The sequence below is a fragment of the Triticum aestivum genome, chromosome 5A (genome assembly GCF_018294505.1).
Source record: "Triticum aestivum cultivar Chinese Spring chromosome 5A, IWGSC CS RefSeq v2.1, whole genome shotgun sequence".
In the NCBI taxonomy this organism is placed as follows: Eukaryota; Viridiplantae; Streptophyta; class Magnoliopsida; order Poales; family Poaceae; genus Triticum; species Triticum aestivum.
In genome coordinates, this window is record NC_057806.1 from 30,601,416 (window position 1) to 30,616,326 (window position 14,911).

At 44.5% G+C, this 14,911-nt stretch overlaps 1 protein-coding gene across 1 annotated transcript; it reads right to left on the reverse strand.

Moving 5' to 3' along the window:
- Positions 1–1,944: 1,944 nt before the first annotated feature.
- Positions 1,945–5,859, reverse strand: LOC123102109 (protease Do-like 5, chloroplastic). The gene is made up of 8 exons (XM_044523390.1): positions 5,596–5,859; positions 5,338–5,502; positions 4,660–4,722; positions 4,435–4,524; positions 4,216–4,338; positions 3,957–4,044; positions 2,947–3,021; positions 1,945–2,123 (listed from the first exon to the last, which is right to left on the reverse strand). Exons 1-8 carry the CDS (start codon positions 5,806–5,808, stop codon positions 2,014–2,016), a joined length of 927 nt encoding a protein of 308 aa, XP_044379325.1. The 5' UTR covers positions 5,809–5,859; the 3' UTR covers positions 1,945–2,013.
- Positions 5,860–14,911: the final 9,052 nt, after the last annotated feature.

Here is a 14,911-nt window from a genome sequence, read left to right on the forward strand (position 1 = left end):
CTCATTTTTTTCGCCAAAAAAAGAGTTTTATAAATTAGGCAGAAATTTTACTAGAAGCCTCAAACAAGCACTCATTATTACTATTTTTGCCAAAATAGAGCTTTATAAATGCTGCCTCTCTGTTCTGCCCTCTGACGGACCACAAAATATGCAAGTTTGCATGACGTCGAAAAATGGGCGTGTACTACAAGTGAAAAAAGGATCAAACTGGTAACCCAAAAAAAGTTCAAACTGTTGAGAACTTGGAAGCTCTTGCCCAGGTGCTCTTTCCTTGATGATGCCTTGGACGTGTGACAGTATGAGCTGAAAGGGATAAACATGATCGATCTGGGATGTTGAAACGACCAGCCTCCCAATAATGCAGCAGAAAGAGATGGCCGGCAGGCCGGCCGTAGAAGAATCTACACTGCTGGAGGAAAAAGGCTACTTGGGCGGCGCAGAAAGAGTCGGACTCAGATGTACTGTACTGTTCTCTCGACCCAATTGCACGTACATGCCTTCAAGGAAAGGGGTGTGCATACATTTCCTACAAGGGAAAAGCGACGTTTGGTTGTATGGTTAGGGTGGTTGTCCTATCAGGATCAAGGATCAACGCAATACCCTCAAACGATCTCACTCAGGCCCTAGACTAGAAGCCTTAGGCCACCATTGATCCAATCTAGGAATTTCACATCACGCGGTTTAACTCCGGCAGGGAACAGAAAGAAAAAATCCTACGAGCCAAAGAAGCCAGAATTAAAATTCTACGTACGAAACAAAGAAGGCCAACATTATTTCACAAAAAGGAATACCACGCTTGGAGTCAGGCAGCCCCTGCTTTTTGAGATGAGACTGATTCTTGGTCTTCCTGATGGGAACAGGAAGGAGCATCAGCCAATAAATCAGATTTCCTTTACCTTAAGTTGCTTCTTCACAGGTGTTGACTGGCCAGCTTCCTCATGTAGTCATGAGCGCTGTACTTTTGATGTGACCTGTGTACTGTATGCAACTCCAGCTTCATTTCTTTTCTCTGAGGTTCTTATTAGCAACCATCACCTTCTAACCTTTTTACACTCCAGTCATCACCAAGTTTTTTTACATGGAGAGAAAACAGAGGATGCTTATCCAGAAATAAACAACTTGGGCTCTTGTAACAAGACGCCAGTAACAAACTAAGCCTGGGCATTGGCACGCCGGCCTGTCGGGCCCAGCCTAAAAGCCTCGACGACATCCGGGCCAGACTTAGGCTCCTCTTTTAGCCCCAAACCCAAAAAACCCTAACAGAGCTTTTTTGATATTTTTTAAAAAATAGGTATAATCCTTCATTGATTATTCCGAAAATGATTTATTTATTAATTTTGAAATTATCAAAAGTAGCCATTTTCTTGGCCTGGGCCCAGGCTTGGCGTTTCCAGCTTTACACGGCCGGGCCCTTCCCGAAACAAAGCTCTGCCCAGTCAATGCCCAGGTTTATAGCAAACAAATGATTGCTGGAGAGACCAAAAGCCTGGCATCCGGGCCAGGCTGGGACTTCTCTTTTCGCCCAAAAAGGCCCTAACAGAGCAAATTTTTTATTTTTTTATAAAAAAATAGGTATAATCCTTCATTAATTTATTCTGAAAATGGTTTATTTATTAATTTTTTAACACAAAAAAACAACTATTTTCCTGGCCTGGGCCCAGGTTTAGCATTTTCAGGTCGGGGCTTTACAAGGCCTGGCCTGAAACGCAGCTCGACCCACTCTCAATGCCCAGGTTTGCAACAAACAAATGCTTGCTGGAAAGACCAACGTTGCTATGAGACTCATTTTGTTGGCCCAACTCTCTCTCACATCAATATTTTGCTACAGTATTATTTGTCTTACTAAGGCTCTAGTATTGGAGAGCTTGTTACTGTTGATGAGATGAGATAGTATCTTTTATCTTACCAGAACCTCTTGAAGAAGCATCATTGAGCAGATGGCAGTAAAGAATGTAGCAACGAGACAACTTGCATTGATTGAACAGAGAATGTACATCGGAGCTAATTAAATGTTTAATAAAACCTGTTGCTCACATCAGTTCCATACACTATGAGATTCAGTACCGACCGTACAACGGTGTCGATAGGGATGGCGAAGTTCACCCCAGATGAAATTCCAGATCCTGCAAACACAAAGACACGAGGATCCGTCAGTGTGCAGACAAGCTTTTACTTCAGTATATCTGCTGCACTGAATCCTGCGCACTGAGAGATGGTCCACTGGTGGCTGTACTACACGTAGCTCTACATTTCAGTTGTGAGATCTGCCCCAAGAGTTATGTGTGCCAGAAGCAGGGGTAGCATCATGTCAATCTAGGTACTTACATATCAAGCTGGTGATCTATGACTACTAGTTTCTAGCCGGTACAACCAATAGGTTTGACGAAGTTGCTGTGCACCTATCATTAAAGGAGTGAAAGTGATCCACCACACCATCTATGGAATGAAAATAGTGTAATCTTGACAGCGAATGTGCTTGAGTTTTGTAGAAGAAGAAAAATCTAACTTCCCGGAGAACCAAGGCAGAAAATGGAATAGCTTAACAACGGCGTAAGACACTTTGCCTACCGCCTAGGGAATATCATGAAAGGGAGAATAAATATTGATCTTGACATTCTGTTAACCATTCCTTTCCTTTTTTTATTTTTTTGAACTGAATATTTCATCACATAGAAAACAGGGCTTAATAGAAGAATTCACAAGGCATGAAGTTGCATTGCTTCGGTTAGTGCTACAATATGTTAACAGAAGATACTCAAGGATTAGCACATACTTATTGCAAATATTATTACCTGCCGTACTTGCTTTCATTGTGCAAAAATAAAGCCTACTCTAAACCATGCCATGTAACAAAAGGAAAGCCAAGGTGCCTCAACAGTCAAGACAGACAACAGGAGGGAAAACAAAATATCTTCAGCAAACCATCTTTTGATATTGATGCAATACCTTTACGTGTGAATGTAGCTGTATTAACTCCAATTACATGGCCATAAGAGTCAATTAGTGGGCCTCCTGAGTTACCTGTCGATATTAGCAAATATTGTAAATATAGTTATATATTATTCAATGCATGTTAGAGGTCAAACTGAGCTTATGTGGTCAATGAATTGTGCACAATGAGGAACGAGACTAAAGAAATGAAAAAAAATGGAACATAAGTGATAAGAGGAACAGTAGAATAAGAAACACATAGTTACACACCAACTCTTTCGAGGATTAATGGGCTGGTGCCTCCTAAACGGTAATTTATCACACTGAACCATGAGATATGCACACTGAAAATTTGATCTCTCCCTTCAACTAAATGTGCTTCTATGGCTTTGTATGTGACCTTTTAAAAGCAAAAGGAGGTTGGTGCAGTATGCATGTGGTGTATTTCTATGTATGGAGGGATGCAAATTAGAATCCAACTATTAGTGCCAACTTGACAACCCCAGAAGGTCCCTATCTGACTATCTCCCTGCAGTCGGAACACATCACAAATCCTTTTAGCAGACACCATATCTAGTACTAGTATAGATAGACCTTAGCAGACTAGCAGTACCTCCACAGCTGATTCTCAACCTTAACTAGACTATTGTCAACATATATACAGAAAATATATCAAGAATTTCAGAACAGTTAAGATCAGGACAATGGGGCCATCAGTCCACTGACTAGCTAAGGGTATCAAGAAAAAACCTCCTGACTTTTCTTTTCTAAAATCTCATTGAGAAAGTTACACAGAAGAGTTTAGTTAGGGTGCATTATGGGTTTTAATTGCTGGATTTCATCCACCAAGAAGGATTACGCATTTGGGCCAAATAGATTCACCCATGCTGTCCCAAAAGGTTACTGTCTAAACTCTAAAGAACAATCCTTCACCAACAAGTTATTATCCATAGTTCCATACAATATAAGTGTGTTCCTGTGTAATTTACTGGCAATACATGATATGCAGTGAAGCAAGATATTACCAGCATTTATAGCAGCATCTGTCTGTATGGCCCCACGAATCACCCTCCCATTGGGAGATGGTATCTCCCTCCCCAGTCCACTAACTACCTATAGGATACTTCAGATCACAATCAGATAATCAGAATACTTTGACATATCAAGGGAGCTTTAAAATTATTCAAAATTCCTGGGGTGCATCCATCTTGGAATGATGAACCTCCGGCAATTTAAGTAGTTGGTACTTAGCAAGGAAAATGGATAATTTTAAGGTGGCATTACCCCAGTAGTTAAGGTGTGTTCATATCCTAAAGGGTTCCCAATGGCAAAGCAGCTCTGCCCAACTCGTAAACCCTGTGACGTGCCAAGCAGAGCAGGCCTCAACTTATCACCATCAATATCAACCTGCAGAACAAATCTGACTTCAAAGAGTGCAACATGGAACCAAATTCATATCACTACAACTGCACTACTCCAGCCAAAAGAAGTACAATTGCAAACCTTCAGAACAGCAAGATCATATGTTGGATCATATCCTATTAGCCTCCCTTCCTTTGAGTAACTAGTGCCACTTGAATCCTCCAAGAACACCTACAAAACCATTAAACAATGGCTAAAAAAAGGCATATACAACAGTCTCTCTTCTCTCTCTAAAAAAGTCATAAAAGGCAGAACCGCAGAAGTACTATCTTTAATGACTAGACTGTAAGAACGGAAGGGAGAAACCTTGCAGCGATGAGACTCAGATCCATCCCCAGCTAATTTTGCAACCACATGGTAATTTGTCACCTGATGCACCAACATAAACAATCAATTAGAAATTTCAACAACAGATTAGATAATTCAAGATGAATAATATTCCCGCAGTGTGTTCTAGCGAAAGACAAACATTACGTAGAAGTTCCAAGACAGATAGTTACTGAAAAGTCTTGCGGTATAACATGATTAGAAGTATGGTTCTATCAAAGTTTTAAGAATCGATTTAAATTAGTGAAATGTATCTGGTTGGAGACATAAAAGTAAAGTAATAGTGGCATGCCAAACTTAGTCCAGAGATCAAAGGTTCTACACTCAATGTGAGTGAGTGCGTGAATCAACTCTGCGGGTTTGCATCAAACAATGCAAGCCTGCATCCGCACAAGCAAATAAAAACCCAGAGTAAGAAGACTACAACCGAAGACAAAAGCAAAAGGCTGCACAAGGGGGGAAATGCCACTGGAATTGCCAATTTTTGTACTTGTGCGGTACCAGATATCATTGAGATGTCAACCGAGCTCTAATTCTGTCACTAATTCGCATCAAACAGTAACCAAATCAGACGCACAACTTCCGACACTGTCTGCTCCCATTTTATCTGAAACTCATAAAACTGAACCCAAAAGGAAGGAAGATTAAGGCGCTCACAATGTGGCCCAGGGAGTCCCACACGAAGCCAGAGCCGGTCCCCTCCACCGTGGCGCCCCCCTCCTCGTCCTCCACCGGCTGCGCTCCCCCGCCGTCACGTCCCCGCCTCCGCGGCGGCGGGGCGACTAGGAGGTCCTTGATGAACACCACAGACGGCGTCGCCTCCTACATACAGTGACAGACAGAGAGAGGTATTTTGGGGTTTCGCGAAATGCTCTGGTGAAGCGGGGAACAGGAATTTGGGGATGGCGATCGTACCTCGAAGAGGCGGACGACGTGGGGCTCGTCGACGTCGTCCTCGGCGCGGGCGGGCCGCGGAGGGGGCGCGGCGACGGTGGCGAGCAGGAGGAGCGCGGCGGCGGTGCCGCGGCGGGTGGGGGAAGGGGCTGGGAGGTGTGGGGTCCGGCGCGTAGGCGGGGGCGGGGGTGGGGCTGGGCGGAGGAGGAGGCGGAGCAGCGGCTGGAGCGCCATGTCGCGTCGAGGGGAGAGGCGCTCGTTCGTTCGCTCCAAGCGCGCCCGCTATCTGATGCGTGGGGCCGGGAGTGAAGCGAACGCGGTCAACGTCTGTTTACGCCTTCCTAGTCGGAAAGCGGGCATGACCCACGTGAACCTCTTCGACTAAACTATTGCTCTTTCTCTTCTGCAACCTCTTCGACTAAACTATTGCTCTTGCATCACCACATCTTTTTTATTATTCAAAAAAAAAAACAGGCATGTGTTTCACTCCTGCAGCCTCTTGGACTAAACTTCTATGTTGGAGAAAAGCTTCCATCGTCCATGGAAATAAGCACGGAGCGGTGTATCTTTTTTCCGACTTCTCCCTATCGCGGTGGTCCAATAGTGCAATCACAGGAGTTTTGATGACCAACATAAATGTTTCCAGTGGCGGAGCCAGAAAAATAGAGGAGGGTCGAGTATTGTTAAACCTTGTTGGGGTAGGCCAATCCATCAAAAGCACCCATTTTTAGCAAAAAAATGTACTGCTACTATTCATATATTAGGCCAAAATCACAGATGTTAGGGGGGGGGGGGGGGGGGGGGGGGCAGGGCCCTGGCTGGCACCCCCTGCCTCCACCACTGAATGTTTCTCCCTATCTTCTATCTATCGTGATGATCCAGTGATGTGAAGTCAGAAGTACGGCGTAATGTTTTTTTCTTCTTGCTTCCACGAGGGTCCATCATCTTTCTCACTTTGTGTGTGTTCTGACACAAAAAATTATTTAGAGAAAATAGTAGCATGTCATCTCTTTCTTCCGAGAGTCATCCACTCAGACTACTGTTCTCTCCACCACTTGCGAGCTAAATTACTCGCTTATTCTTGCACCATCGTTTTTTTATGTTATTTGGAACTAGCAGCATGTTTTCCTCTCCTATAACCTCTTCGGCTAAACTTCTATGTTGGAGAAAAGCTGCCAAAAACCATGGCATAAGTATAGTTTTAAGGTTTTCTTACTTACATAGTATTAGCGAGGAGCTGGGAAGTTCTTTTTGTTTATTTAGCAGCATTTTTTGTGAGTGCAACATTTAGTTTTATTCCATAGTTGCAACGGTTACAAACTTACAATCCTATGCTACAAGCTGCTCGATACATAGGGTTCCTTGCCGTAGCCAACATGTACTACTAACTTCCGAACGACCAAAGTCTGTGAGGCAATGAGCAACCCATGTGTACTATTGAGAAAAGTCCATATTTCAACCCTCAACTAACCACGGCGTTTGATTGTCAACCCTCAACTCTAAAATCGGTCGGATTTCAACCCTGAACTTGTCACACTGTCCACTTTACCCCCCTTGACTCGGTTTGAGGCTAGTCAAGTGGTTTTGACCCGGTCAAAGCTTACTGGGCAGCCCAGTCAGCATGCCACGCACACAGGTCCAACCTTATCCCCATCTCTCTCTCGTTTGTTCAGTCTCACCCCGATCCAAATCGACCTGCCGCCGCGTTGGTCGCCGCCGCCCGCAGTCACGACCTCCTCGCCGGCGACCGGTAACCGGGCACGCCGCCACCGCCGCCTGGGACGCCGCCGCCCGGGGCCAGCACCTCCACCGCTGCCTGGGACGCCGCCGCCCGCGGCCACCACCTCCACCGCGGCCTGGGACGCCGCCGCCCGCGGCCACCACCTCCACCGCGGCCTGGGACGCCGCCGCCCGCGGCCACCACCTCCACCGCGGCCTGGAACACTGCCGGCCGCGGCCACCACCTCCACCGCGGCCTGGAACGCCGCCGGCCGTGGCCACCACCCCCACCTCCACCGCAGGTTTGCCCTCTCTTCCCTCCCTTCCTCCCTCTGTTTCCCTTAGATTTTAGTTGCTGCTGCTAACCCTAGCCGCCGGCGAGCTGCTGCTGCTAGCTTGGGCGAGTTGTTGGTGCTGCCACCGCCGGCAAGCTGCTAGCTTGGGCTAGCTGCTGCTGCTGGTCCTGCCCTTGCACCCCTTGTTAATAGTGATTTTCCCCCTCTCTCTGTTGCTGAAACCGTAGTAATGATTTCTTATTCTGTTTTCTCATCTCTTGTAGATTGAATGGATCCTCTGGATTTCTTTGTTGTGCGATTCCATTTCAATGGTGCATTTGTGCGTGAGGGTCAAAATTTGGAATATGTTGGAGGCAGCGAGGAAATTGCTCATGTTGAGCGGCGCAGTTTGTCCTTACGCACTCTCATTCTAAATCTGAAAGTGCATTACAGTGTCGCTCGACAAGGAGTAATCATGATGCTGCATTGGTTATATCCTGGAAAACAATTGTCTGATGGATTGATGGCATTAGTTGATGAAAATTCCGTGAAGTACATGCTCTCATATGAAACAGATGGAGGTGTAGTGGACATATATGTTGAGGACATTAGTAGTAATGAGCCAGAACAACAAAATTATAGGGATGATGAAGTACCCGCGGGCGGTGATGAGAATTCAAAGCAAAGTTTTGGGGATGATGAAGTACCTGCTGGTGGTAAAGAGGAATCAAATCAAAGTGATGCTGTTGATGGCAATGGTACCGATTCTTCATCCGATAGTGACTTTGTGTTATCGGATTTCTCAACATCCGATGATGAGGTGGAGGAGATTAGGCAGAAGTACAAGGATTTCAAGAGCAAGAGCAAGGGCAAGGGCAAGGACATCACTGCTATAGAGAAGGCCATTGCACCTCCGACAAAAAAAGATAGTAGCTGACTCAAGTTATGAAGATGATGAATCATATGATGAAGATAGTGATGGTTAGCTTGTTGTTCATGAGTCCGAGTTTACAAAGTATTCGAGTCAGGCTGAGGTGAAGAAATTCAGTTTGGGAATGAAGTTTAGTGGAAAGAAACAGTTCAAAGAGGCAATAGTGGACTATGGTCTTAGGAAGAGGAAGGAAATAAAATTCATTAAGGATGAGGGTGACAGGGTGAGAGCAAAGTGCACTTGGCCAACTTGCAAATGGGTTTGTTTAGCGAGGAAGACTAGCAAGTTTGAAAGCTGGCAGATTACTTCTTTCATTGATGAGCACACATGCCCAAAGAGGAGAGACAACAAGTTGGTGACATGCACCAGAATAGCCAACAAGTTTGAGAATTTGATCAAGTCAAACACTGACTGGTCAGTCCAAAATTTGAAGGCCACGGTGCAGGAGGAGATGTTTGCTAATGTACACATATCGAAGATCAAGAGAGCTAAGGCGTCTCAAAAAGGATTCAAGAGTCAAAATTGGGTGAATATAGCCAAGTCTTCGATTATCAGCTAGAGCTTCTTAGAAGCAATCCTGGTTCTACTTGCATAGTGAAGCTAAACCCTGACAATGAAGTTCCAACCTTTGACAAATTCTATATATGTTTTGATGCTTGTAAGAAAGGTTTTCTGGCTGGATGCAGAAAAGTCATAGGTTTGGATGGATGTTTCTTGAAGGGGAGAGGAGGAGAGGTGTTGAGTGCAATTGGAAGAGATGCAAACCATCAGATGTATCCGATAGCGTGGGCACTTGTAGACAAAGAGACCAATGAAACCTGGGATTGGTTTGTTAGCCTGTTGTGCTCAGACTTAAAACTTGGAGATGGATCGGACTATGTTATTATTTCTGATCAGCAGAAAGTAATTCTCTTTTAATCACATTTTATCATATTACATTGTGTTTTATGTTGTATGTTCTGACTCATGTTGTCGTTGCTTGTAGGGTATTCTCAAGGCTGTTGAAAATTGGCTACCAAGAGCAGAGCATAGGAATTGCGCAAGGCACTTGTATGCAAACTGGAGGAAGACCTACAGAGAGAAGGAATGGCAGAAGCTATTTTGGGCATGTGCAAAAGCTAGTTCTCCAATGCTTTTCAATCTTACAAGAGCGAAGTTAGCACAAGAGACTGTTGAAGGGGCAAGGGATGTGATGAAAACTGACCCACACCATTGGAGCAGGGCTTGGTTCAGGTTGGGCTCTAATTGTGACTCGGTAGACAGCAACATTTGCGAGTCTTTTAATAAGTGGATCATGGAGCCTCGCTGTTTGCCAGCAATCAGCATGTTTGAAGCCATTAGGGTGAAGATAATGGCTAGGATAGAATATCAAAGAACCGAGTCGGACAAGTGGACTGGCACCATTTGTCCCACGGTACTTAGAAAACTGAAGAAAAGCATAAATGCCTCTGCCTATTGTCATGCTATTTGGAATGGTGAAGATTTATATGAGGTGACTCATAGAGAACATAGGTTCCAAGTGAATCTAGAAGAGTGGACATGTAGTTGTAGATATTGGCAACTATCTGGTCTTCCATGCCCTCATGCTATATCATGCATTTTTTTCAAAACCAACAACATAGATGATTACATTGACAAGTGCTATAGCATAGAAGCATTCAAGAAAACTTATGCTTTTTGCCTTCAACCTGTGGAAGGCAGACCTGCATGGCCTGTGTCTGAGAGGCCAAGACCTAATCCACCAGGGGAGATTACGATGCCCGGTAGGAAGAAAAAGCAAAGGACCAGAGAGCAACAAGAGAAGCCAAGGTGTGCCACTAGGGTTTCTAAGAGAGGTACAAATATAAGATGCAGCATGTGCAAGCTACATGGGCACAACAAGACATCATGCAAAGCAAGAAATGGCACAGGGAGTTCAAATACACCAACTCCTGAGCAAGGCCAAGGTCCTGCTAGAAGCAAAGCACCATCAGCTGCTTCCAAACAGCCTGCTGCAAGCCAAACTGCAACAAGTAGCGAAGCACCATGTGCTAGTCAAGGGCCAGATATGGTACACTATCCAGGAAATATGCATGAGCAAACCTGATTACACTATCATGTATATATAACTAACATTTGCCATGTTTCTTGTAGCCTTCACGCCAGAGCAGCACTAGGCAGAGCAAAAGGAAGGCCTCTAAGGAAGTGGCTGCACCTAACCCAAAGAGAAGGGCGCCAACTGGAAGCAGCAGCAGGTCCAACAATTTCTCCGGAAATACAATTAATATGCAAAGAAGCTCCAATGTCAATGTTAATGTATCTACCGGCAATTCTAGCGCTAGAGCTAGCAGCAGAGTTGTCAAGCACACAAAGAAGTATGCGGGGTTTCGAAGGCTGCTTGGATTTCAATCATGAATCAGCTAGCAACATCGCTGCTTGCCAGAAATGCATTATGTATTGTGTGAGACATCTATGTGTTGTGTGTGAGACCTCATCTATGTATTGTGTGTGAGACATCTATGTTTTCTATTTGAGACATCTATGTGTGTTTGCAATCATCTTTTCCGTATGATGACCAAATGCTACCAAATGGTACCAAAATGCTGCCCAAATGCTGCCCAAATTTTGAACGGAAAAAAAAGTGCCCAGAAAATTCTGAAATTTTTACACAACAACACTCATATAATGTTCAGATAGCTGGGAAATTTTCAACTTAAATGGATTTATAGATTGAGAGAACCATCAAATTTTCAAATTCAGCCACTATTCAGTCAAAATTTTGAATTGAAAAAAAGTGCCCAGAAAATTCTGAAATTTTTACACAACAACACTCATATGATGTTTAGATAGCTGGGAAATTTTCAACTTAAATGGATTTATAGATTGAGAGAACCATCATTTTTTCAAATTCAGCCACTATTCGGTCAAAATTTTGAACCGAAAAAAAAGTGCCCAGAAAATTCTGAAATTTTTACACAACAACACTCATATAATGTTCAGATAGCTGGGAAATTTTCAACTTAAATGGATTTATAGACTGAGAGAACCATCAAATTTTCAAATTCAGCCACTATTCAGTCAAAATTTTGAACCGAAAAAAAGTGCCCAGAAAATTCTGAAATTTTTACACAACAACACTCATATGATGTTTAGATAGCTGGGAAATTTTCAAATTAAATGGATTTATAGATTGAGAGAACCATCAATTTTTCAAATTCAGCCACTATTCGGTCAAACTTTTGAATCGAAAAAAAAGTGCCCAGAAAATTCTGAAATTTTTACACAACAACACTCATATGATGTTTAGATACCTGGGAAATTTTCAACTTTAATGGATTTATAGATTGAGAGAATCATCCATTTTTTAGATTTACACGAGGCATGCTGACTGGGCTGCCCAGTCAGCTTTGACCGGGTCAAAACCACTTGACTAGCCTCAAACCGAGTCAAGGGGGGTAAAGTGGACAGTGTGACAAGTTCAGGGTTGAAATCCGACCGGTTTTAGAGTTGAGGGTTGACAATCAAACGCCGTGGTTAGTTGAGGGTTGAAATGTGGACTTTTCTCGTACTATTAGACATAATGGGAAATAAACTCAGAATTTATGTCCATAATATAGAACTTATATCTAAGTTATCCTCCTCTCTTACGTGGAGTCAGCTATCCGGCAAGCTTTGGTGTCCGCCATATCTATAGTTTGTAGTCTAGCAGACATATTTCCTGTCACGTGTACATACATACTCGTATACTAGCTACATAGCTTTCTACTTTATAAATTTCGTCACACCTAAAGAACATTTCTGCCTCCGCCACTGCCTTTCCTTTTCTATACTACTATTAAAAGAGCAAACATAAACTCCCCTGAAGCCACACAACAAATTGTACACGAGATAACCAGGACCCTTCGATTAAATTAAGTTAAACACATTCTACTATCCATATTACGTCAATGGTCAGCCGACCAGATCAATGTCTCAGATCAAATGTTCTGCCAAGCAGACACGTCTGTCAATCGTTCGCGCTCCGCATCCTTCGATCCACGCGGCCCACCCTGCCTGATTTGTGGAACGAATTAGGCCTCTTTTGATTCATAAGATAGGATTATCATAGGAACAGGAATCTTGTAGGAAATGAGATGACATGTATCTCAAATCCTATGAGTAGGAATAGGAAACAAAATGTCATTTGGTTGACACCAAAGGAATTTTTCCATTGAGTCTAGGCTCTTTTTTATTTTCCTATGAAATGTGGAGGATAAGAACCAATCCTATGTAGGAATAGGAATCCATTCCTATGAACCAAATGGCTCTAAAGGAAAAAATCCTATAAGAATCCTATCCTCTAGAATTCCTATGAAATTCCTCTAAACCAAAGGAGGCCTTAGTCTGATTTTCCTCCCACGACCCCCTTAATTGCGGAAACAACCGAAGATAATCTTCCTTGTTTCTCTCCACCTCTTTCTTGAAAAAAACTGCTCCCTCCCCTTGCCCGCTTACCTCTCCCACGGCCCTGTCGCCCGTAGGTTCTTCGCCGCCACCCCACGCGCCGCAGGCAGGGATCTCCCATCCCACACAACAAGCGTGCGCCAGAGGACTGAAAGGGCGACCACCATCTCCTCTCCCTCGCCCCGCTCCGACTCACCCACCGCCGCGGGGAGTAGGCTGCTCTTGGTGCTCGACCGGGCGCTCACCGATGAGGAGCAAGACTGCCGCGAGCTCAGTGCTCCAGATGCTCGGCCGCCCGCTCCATCCCCCGTCCGCTCAGTGCTCCAGATACTCGGCCGCGCCCCTAACACGGATCGTCAACTCCTCTCGCGCCCTCATCATGTCAGGACCCCGACTCGATGTCACATCGATCTAGCCGGTAACACCTCATATCACTTTGCGGCCTCACGCACGGTATCCCCACGGGGGTCGCCTTACCTTTGCCCGGGACCGTTTGCGCCTTTTGGCTCACGTATATGATAGTGTCGCTAGCATCCATATGATAAGGAGCCCGGGCTGACATGACTAGTCGTAAACCCAAAGTGGCACAGACTTACAGGGACAGGCATTCATGACCCAGCTTCGAACTGTCGGTCATCAGCACTGGATTCACTCGCTGATGACCGACACGTTCGAAGCTGGGTCATGAATGCCTGTCCCTGTAAGTCTGTGCCACTTTGGGTTTACGACTAGTCATGTCAGCCCGGGCTCCTTATCATATGGATGCTAGCGACACTATCATATACGTGAGCCAAAAGGCGCAAACGGTCCCGGGCAAAGGTAAGGCGACACCCGTGGGGATACCGTGCGTGAGGCCGCAAAGTGATATGAGGTGTTACCGGCTAGATCGATGTGACATCGAGTCGGGGTCCTGACAGCGTTGGTATCAGAGCTTGACTGCCTGTAGGATTACCAAGCCAAACTGGTCGAAGTTGAGTCTAGAAATTCTTTAGTTATGTAAGGGAATTGATTGTGGGTTGGAACGTAAGGCTCTTTTACTCCTTATACCTGATGCCCTTATGATCTGAGTCATCTTATCTTTCCTACGGGGATTAAGAACTAGGCTATCTCTTCTTTCCATCAGGATCACGTGTTACTAATCCGTAGACTTATAGATTGTTGGACTTAAGCCTCGTTTCAGTTCCTAGTACTTCTGTATGTTAATTGTTGATCTCGAAATCTTGATATTGTGCTTCTGAGTGGTTATGCCACCAATTTTGTGAATGTCTCAAATCTTTTCTGAGCATTTACAGCCGTTATGCTGTCCGAGTCATCCCAGGTTTCTAAGTAGTCTGATGCATTTGCAAATCCTTTCTTCCCGTTTCAATGTTCCCATGGGCCAGATTAACCACACTAATCAGCGAGTTGAGGTACTCCGTTACCTTGGCATATATGTTGGAGATATTATTATGACCCTAGGTGTCTTAGGGGATCACCTAGTAATTTAGCCATGATTGGTGTCCCAGTGTGATGATTCTGGCCTTTATCCTCGAAAGCATTCCGTGATGCCACTTAGTAGTAGGTATTCTACTCCTGGGTTCTGAACCCGAGATTCACTCTACCTACTTCATGTTGATAGTAATTGCTAGTGCCTTTAGGATATTAGTAACCTTTGCGATAGTCCTCGAGGTCCGTGGTATATCCTTCTTCCAATTACCATGAACCATTCTTGGCAGGGGTTCTTCTGAACCAAAAGATGACAGCAAGAGTGCTCTCGATGAGTTCTCCATTCATAAATCGTGACTCTGCCAGTTCTACCTTTCCGCATGGGTTATCCGGAAGAAATATGTTGAACTTGGTTCGACATACTAATCTATGCATCCACAACTCAGAAAATTATATATTCCTTTGAGTTGTTCTCTTTAGTTGCATTCTGACCTTCGTCTATCAATTGATAGTCAAGAGTATGCGTGTGTTCGTTTATCGATGCCTATTACTCTTGTGGTCCGTC